Source organism: Benincasa hispida, chromosome 12 (assembly GCF_009727055.1).
Source record: "Benincasa hispida cultivar B227 chromosome 12, ASM972705v1, whole genome shotgun sequence".
NCBI classification, from domain to species: domain Eukaryota; kingdom Viridiplantae; phylum Streptophyta; class Magnoliopsida; order Cucurbitales; family Cucurbitaceae; genus Benincasa; species Benincasa hispida.
This window is the reverse complement of record NC_052360.1, coordinates 45,903,959-45,912,464: the sequence shown is the minus strand read 5'-3', so window position 1 is coordinate 45,912,464 and position 8,506 is coordinate 45,903,959. Positions and strand designations below refer to the sequence as shown.

General features: G+C 34.9%; 1 protein-coding gene across 1 annotated transcript; it reads left to right on the top strand.

Annotated features, from left to right (window-relative positions):
• Nucleotides 1-202: 202 nt before the first annotated feature.
• Nucleotides 203-7,299, top strand: LOC120068056 (5'-deoxynucleotidase hdd1-like). The gene is made up of 8 exons (XM_039019724.1): nt 203-487; nt 798-922; nt 1,008-1,045; nt 5,736-5,846; nt 5,963-6,042; nt 6,263-6,299; nt 6,390-6,431; nt 6,951-7,299. The coding sequence occupies exons 1-8, from the start codon at nt 203-205 to the stop codon at nt 7,034-7,036; spliced, it is 804 nt and encodes a 267-aa protein (XP_038875652.1). The 3' UTR covers nt 7,037-7,299.
• Nucleotides 7,300-8,506: the final 1,207 nt, after the last annotated feature.

Here is an 8,506-nt window from a genome sequence, read left to right as displayed (position 1 = left end):
ACGTGCTTTGTTGTGGGAACACAGCCCCTTTCTTGCGGTGGTTCTCTTTCTTCCTACGGCCAAAAGACACGCCAACACCACCAACTCCGGACCCTATTTCATCGCTCTCTAAATCCATTACCCAAACTCATTTCTGCCGCTTTCGTTTTTCCCCTTCACATTCTTCCCCAAATTCTTCCATCCATCTCGCTCTTCTTCACCAATGGCTGTTAATTCGTCGACCCATCTCGCTCCTTCGCCGCTTCCCTCACTGCCTCGTTCCTCCTTCGCTTTCGTTTCTCGCATCTTCTTGCGCCCTGTGTCCACCTCTGCTTTCCCCTGGCGGACCCTTGTCTCACTTCGTGCTCAGCCGCCGAGTACTGATGGCTATGGATCCCAGCAGCCCCTTGGTTTGGACCATTCCGGAACTTCCTTCGGCTCCACTGGTTCGCCGTCACCGTCGTCGTCATCGGTTATCGATTTCCTCACATTGTGCCATCGGCTTAAGGTATCCGCTCAGTTTTAGGGGGAGGAGGGGATTTTCTTGATTCATATTCTAAAGAATTCGTTAAACTTTTCTTTTTGTCTGATTCTTGGAGAATATCAAATGAACTACATGGTAGGTAAGTGGGTTTTGTTGCTTTTTTTGGGTCAGTAGAGATTTTTGGATTATTTGGCCAATGAGAATTCATTTTCAGTTTCTTTTCATTGTTGGCAAAAGAACTGATATTTGTTTATGCGTAATGGGAGAACGAGGTGGTCTGAAAATTATCTCCATTAGAGGTAGTAATCATTTGGCTATTCTCTTTTACTTGTAGACTACAAAGAGAAAGGGCTGGATCAATCATGGAATAAATGGTCCCGAATCAATTGCTGATCATATGTACCGCATGGCTTTGATGAGTTTGATAGCCGGTGATCTTCCAGGAGTGAACAGAGAAAGGTTGCCCTTCTTCAGGCCTTTAACATTCTATATAGGTCTTTCTATTGAACTTTGTTTCTCTCTGTCCTTGTTGTCCTTTGATCAGGTGTATCAAGATAGCCCTTGTTCATGATATTGCTGAAGGTACTTTCTGACACAAATTCTTATAATTTCCAGAACTTAATTCTAGCGATTATGCAGATTTTCTTTTCGAGTAGTGGTATTGATATTGCTATTCGACTAAAGGAGGTAGGCTTATTCTTATCAAAACACTCTCCTTGTTAAGGTTCTAGATCAATCAATATAACTTTGGAGAAGTTTACGAGGAATTTCTTATGGAAAGGGGTTGATGAGGGGGGAGTGGTCTCATTTAGTGAGGTGGAATGTGGTGGCCAAGCTATTGAATTTTGGGGGTTTAGGTATAGCCGTATAGGCAATCTCATGCCCTGAAATGAGGCCTTGTTGGGTAAATCGAAGCAGCCATATGATTGCTGAAGGACGATAAATGATTCAAAAGAGAGAACAAGGAGCAGAGGGGTCTATCCCACAACCCCTTGGGATGTTCAATTCTTTTTTATGGTGTTTGGTGAATCCCTCTCATCTTAGTCACCTCATCTTTTCCTTGCTATGGAAGATTAAAGTTTCTAAATCTTTTTGTGTAGCAGGTCCTTCATGTAAGAGTTAATGCCCTGGATTTAGTTTAGAGGAAGTTGACTGTCATGATAAGGCCGTAATGTTTAATCCCCTGCAAAGGTGCAAAGGAGGATCCTTACCACCTCCTATGGTGTTGTGAATATGCTTTTCGAACATGGTAATGTTTAATCCTCTGTATGAGGAAGAACAACTAAGGGGTAAGGGGCAGAGAGATCCCCTTCCCAAAAGGGAAAATTATTACAAAAAAATCCTTCCAATTTCTAATAATCGAGGCAAGACTATAAAAACTCCAATAATCTTTTACTTGAACTCCACCAAGCCAAGTGCTATATTCTTAGACAAAAGAATCTTCTAAATTGAAGTTGTTCTAAAAGTTCCAATGACGATGATTTCTTTCTTTCCAAGATAACCAAACCATTGCTTTAACTGCACAATCCCACAAAACCTTGGCCTTTCCTTTGAAGCAGCTCCCTATCAAAGCCTCAATCAGTCAATTGTCTATCTTCTCAGGCAACCAAATACACAGTCCAAACTCATTTAGAATAAATAGCCAACCTTTGGTCACAAAAGAGCAATGAAATGATCTATTGATTCCTCTCAACAGCAAATGATCTATGGATTCCTGTCCTTTGAAGCACAGGCAGCAGCAAGAAGGGGATAAAGTCCATGAACAACAACAAGGGGATAAAGTTCATGAACAACAAAGAGGGGATAAAGTTCATGAACAACAAAGAGGGGGATAAAGTCAATCATCTATCTTCTCAGGGAGGCAAATAGTCTATGGATTCCTCTCCTTTTAAGAATTTGGTTTCTTCTTAGCCTGGCCTAGAGGGTGTAGTTCTACAGTTGAGGGGTTGGAGCTCCTTCACACTCTCTATTGTGACAAGGAGCATTTTCTTTGGCCTGTTGGCATTTGTGCGAATTTGCAAGGCTTAGGGCTTTTGGGTTGAGGGAACAACAAAATCTTTAGAGCGGTTGAAAGAGATCGGAGGATGATTGGTCTCTTAGGTTTTTTGTTTTTTTTTTCTTTAGAAAAGGAAAACGAATCCCTTAGGGCTTGTTTGGTAGACGATCTGAAAACAGAAATTTGAAAACAAGTAATTCAATTAAAACAGAGTTGTATTTCATGTTTTCAAGTATGTATTTGGTAGCAGATTTAGAAATTAAATTTCAATTTAAACAAATTTTCAAAATGTGATTGAAGATATATTTAGTTATTCACTAAATACTAGGTTGAATATAAACCATTACTAATTAATTTTTGAACTTGTTTTATGTTAAAATTATTGTATAATTATTATTTTGTAATATCATATAATAGATATAGTATATTACATATTTTAAATTTAACAAAAATAATTGAGTTTGTAATATGAAATAGTGTAATTGTTATTGTTTTTATCATTTTTAATATAATTCTGCATTTTAAAATTTTGAATTCAAAATTTGGATACTTAAAAACATAAAAAAGTTGTTTTCAGAATTTGCACTATCTGGATCACAGAATTCGAAAACAGTTTTTGGAAATAAAATTCAACCAGCCAACCAAACACATATTCACTGAATTCAGTGAATCTGATAACATAAAACAGAATCTGAGTTACCTATCAAACAGACCTTTAGGTTTCTTGTTTCTCTTTGAGGTTCAATGTTTAAGGATTTTTGTAATTATTCTTTAGATTTTATTTTGGTTGATTGTAGCCCTTTTTGTTATAGATTGACTTCATTTGGGTGGAGGCTTATTTTTTGTATGTCCTTGTATGCATTCATTTTTTTTCAAAAGCATGGTTTCTCCTTAAAAAATGGCAACGTTAATCAAGGTATTATTGGTTGTTAAACATTCTGTGTTACAATTCCTATATGAAATTTTCTTCTGAGTTCTTATACTTCTTTGCATCCAAAATAATCATGGTATTTTAGTACGTGTGGTGTGTGATCAAGGTCATCTTTCTCTCATATACTTCCCTGGTTTACAATAATTGAAAACAGATGGTCAGCTGGTCACTCTTATTCCCATGTCTTGTTGAGACCCGAAAGTGAGTCCAAATCACTACACCATCAAAGCCTAGTCGTCTATCTCCTATGGCTTCTTCTGGATGGGGTTATTTTTCCCTTTATGGTAGTGTAATTACAAATGGTCATGATCTTCAATAGAACGCTTCGAAGAACACAATAGTTAGTTGGAGGAAGCTACGTAAGGAACTGCACTTTCTACACATTTTTAAGGAATAGAAATCTAACGGTTGAATAGACATTTTTCAATTCAATAACCTTGAAGGATTCAGAGTCCTCAGTATTTTTAGCTGAAGTGGAAGATAAATAGAAGGCCGGTCATGAAATGGGCATGGAAATCAATTTAATATATAGGTTATTCTTTTGCCTAAAAAAGGTTATTCTTTGTTCCAAAGAAATGGTCACAGATTCCACAGGGGAGAATGGATGATTTAGAAGCCTAAGCAAAGGGAAAATAGGAAAGGGAGGAGATCTCTCCTCCAATCCAAGCATGTTTCATGATATTGTTCAAAATCCTCTATTAACCTGTTTTGCTGGCTATATCTGAGCATCTGTTTAACCAAATCTGTTTTTGCATGTGTTTTATCTATTTGTTTTTAGTTCAACAATTGTCGGAATGGGGATCTAACCATCAACTTTTGAGATGGTAGTTTGTGTCTTATTCACCTAGTTATGCTTGGATTGGTTGTATGTGTTATATATATGATACCTATTTTATGTTAGAACTTGTTTTCTCGTGGGTTATATCTAGGCCTCTGGTTTCTTCTTTTTGTTCTAATTCTGCATTGAAACTCTGAATCCTTGTTTTCAATCCTTTTTTCAGCATTTAGTAATGGCTGGTATTACAGAAAACACATTGTTCAACTCTTGCTCAAGAGTTTATCCCTCTTTTTTTTTTGAAAAAAAACTTGTCTTTCATTGAGGAGAAAGGAAAGAATACACATGCATACAAAAGAGGAAAAACTCACAAAAAAGGAGCCAAATGATGAAAAGGGGTTCCAATCAAGAGAGATAAGAGCAAGCGAATAATTACAAAATAGCCGAGGCCCAAAGAGAAACAGAGAATCTAACAAGAGACCAAACATTGCCAAAAAGACTATCACGCCCTTTGAAGATTTTGTTGTTCCTCTCAGTGAGGAAGGGTTGGTCAAGCAATGGAAAATAGAGACACAAGAAAAACCTTTGAAAAGGCTAGGAAACCAAAGGCGGGAGTCATCTCTCCATGGTCTCAGGCAAATAGAGGCAAGAAGAGCCAAGACATTTGGCATTTCTCCATTTGTCAATGGACAACGAAAGCCCAAGGAGAAGACAGGAAATCCTTCTAACCGAATATCGAAGCAACCGTAAGACTCCTGAAGGAGGATAAATGATTCAAACGAAGAATAGGGAGCAGAGGGGTTTGTCCCACAACCATTTGTCTTCCCAAAAATAGGTACCCCTCCTGTCACTAATGTCAGCATGAATAAATGAAGAAAGAAGAGAAACAACAGATGTAATCACTTTCCACGGGTTTTTGAAAGTGCTTTTTAACCCCTCATTGAGTCACCGATCCACTCACAGGGACGAGGCCCGTACTTGCTAACAATAACCTTATGCCAAAGGGTACAGATGTGATGATATTATCGCTAGAGCCATTTAGCCAACAGGGCTGTGTTTCTTGTCCTAACTTTTCCGATACCTAAACCCCCCAAGTCCAAAGACCTAGAGACCACCTGCCAAGGGTACTGCTAAGAGTTTATCTCGGGGTTGCTGCTGCGCATTTTTTACTTATATGGTGCCATTTTTGTTCATAATATTGCTATCAGATTTTGTATTGATTACTAATCTTCGTGAACACTGCTTGGGACTTAATTAATATAGGAGGCATGTACATATCCATCTTTATCATCCTGAGACTATCTATTTCAACATCAAAAGTCCACTGTGCATGTTTCTTTTAATTTGGATGTAACTGGCATATTTATCTGTTTTTACCCAATATCTTTTCTTTAGCCAATAAGTTCATGTGGATCAATGGGAAACTGTTATCTCCATATAATTGATATTGTTTTTATCACATTGAAATGTGTTATTATTTGCCTGTTATCTTACATTGATTTTCAAGTTGGCTAATATTTATGTTTTCTACTGAATGATAATTGTTGATATTGTATTTGGATTATGATAGCTATTGTTGGAGATATAACGCCATCTGATGGTGTGCCAAAAGAAGAAAAGAGCAGAAGAGAATCAGCAGCTTTACATGAAATGTGCCAACTTCTTGGTGGAGGCATGAGAGGTACGAAAATATTCTTAGATTTGGGTTTGGTTAATGGGCGGAAAGTAGTTGTGTTAATCATGCTCCTCTCTTTTTGGTTTCTTTTCGTTTTCTTTTTTCTTTTTAAATATTTACAGCCGAAGAGATCAAAGAACTTTGGGCAGAGTATGAAAACAATTCTTCATTGGAGGCGAATCTTGTGAAGGACTTTGATAAAGTATGTTGTCTTAGTTTCATCTTCATAAACTATCCGCAGATTGTATTTTGTGTTGGTTATATAAGATTTTTTTTTTCTTTTTTAGTACCATAAATGTAAAGGTAAGTATTTGAACCTCCAACTTTTAAGGAACGGAGTAAATGTCTTAAATGTTTATGCTTATGTTGGTGGTTACATTAGATTAAGAACAGGCCTTTGCTGAATGTGGTGTATTTTGTAGGTTGAATTGATTCTTCAAGCATTTGAATATGAAATAGGTAACTCCGTAACTTCGTCTAACTTGCACTATTAATAAATGTTAGCGGTTTGAAATTTGATATTTGACATGAATTTAATTACATTGGCAGAACATGGGAAGGTGCTGGATGAGTTTTTCCATTCAACAGCTGGTACATTTCTACTTGTTATATGCCCTTCTAAGTTAAACTATTGATTTAGTCAACAAATATAGATGGTTGCCTTTTTCCCAATTTCAATTACATTCTTGATCTTTTGGTTTTTATTTTATCAAGTCCAACCTGTTAGCATCATTACTTAAATATTCATATGACATGCTTATCAGATTAATGCATGATAATTCGACACAATATGGCAACGGGTAATTAAAGATGAGGCTACTTGAATAAAATAAGGGTGGGGTGGTCAAAGAACAAGGTTTTAAATATATTCACCTATCCACTCTTCAAATTTTACGACGCATCGTTCTTATTTTATCTTGCTAGTTTTCTCCCCTGTGCTACATCATGCCAAACGATTAGTCTATTTTTTCATGTCATTTCAATATAAATACTTAAGTGGCATGTAGTTATTGGAATCAAAATAAAAGCCCCAGAAACCTGATTGAAATTTGTTAATGCTTTTAGAGACAGAGCTAACTGCAAATGAATTTGTTATTGCTGCATTTTCAGGAAAATTTCAGACTGATGTAGGAAAGAGTTGGGCAGCTGAAGTATTGTCCAGAAGAAATTCTAGATTGACAAACAGCCATAATTGATCTTCTAGGTACTTCTTTTACTGTTCATCCAACTTACATATACAAGTTATTAGAAAGTTGGAATTTGTGTATCTTAGAACAACACACTTCTGGTGATGGCATCTTAAATGCCTCCAAATCTTTACAGCAGCTTAACCCACCATTTGCTGCTAATGAATTTGAAAAGAAAGGGAGTAAAAAAAGGGAAATAAAGAATAATAATGTTGAAATACTGCTTTTTTCACTAGGATCTGATCAAGTTGAAAACCAAGTTCATTTGTCTATGAGTTTTGGCATTTAAGAAGTAGGTAGGAAAATTTGTTTGTTCAAATTCAAAACCCAATGTGTCAAAAGCCAGATTGAATCTTGAATCAAAACGCAGCAAAGTTCGGGAGAAGTGGCTTTAGTTATTATTATTATTATATATTTGTATATGTAGGATACTTGGGTTAAATTATAAATTTAATTGGTAACTATTTAGTTTTTAATATAAAAAAATTTGAATTATGTATTCGGATGTTTAACTTGAATTTGAATTTAATGAGTTCATGTCATTGACTTTTTTTTCAAAAAAAAATAATAATAATAATAATTATTAAGGTAATAGTTTTAAATCGTAAAATTGTTGAAAATATTTTCAAATATATTAAAATGTAAGTCTATCATCTATCGATATTTATTAATGATAGATGTCGATAGATGTCGCTAAATAAGTTGGTTCATTTTTCTATATATGAAAAAACAATCCTAAAAATCATATAAATAAATAAATGTAAGCTTCCTCAGTTTGAAAGGATGGAAAGCTTTCCCCTCTTTGATAATATTATGTCACAAATCTATTATCTTGTCATTAATACTAACTTTTGAAAAGATAAAATGTTTTTTTTGTTTTTTTTTGACACTTGGATTTCAGATGACTACTAGGAATAAACTAATTTCTAGAACTTATAATTTGTATGAACTTGCGGAGTTTGAAAATTTGGTAATTTTGAAATATTAGTTTCATGTAAATATATATAAATTCTTAAGAGGAGAAAATTTTCTTTCATTATTGAATAAAATGATCTTATTTAATGATACTAGTCCTTCAGCACGTGAAATTGTCAATTTGCTAGAAAAAACTGAATTAAGGTCAACATTTATCGATCCTGTAATGAAAATGAGTATAATCGTAATGTGATTCTATTGATAGATCAATTGTAATAGGCCACAATTAAAACTATAATCGAGTTGTTCTTATCATGTTTATTGAAAATTATGTTATTATCATCCTTTAGGTTCCAACGACAACAGTAATAGTAAGTATGACAAATTCATAATTCTCATGCTATAATAGTAATAATAGTGATAATCATAATAGTGATGTTATCGATGCATTTTTTAAACTCAATTGAATTAAATATCTTTCACTTGTCAATCATATTGTAATTTTTATTACAGATTTGAAAGTGGATCCAAATATCAATAATGGATATAGAATACAAGAAAAAA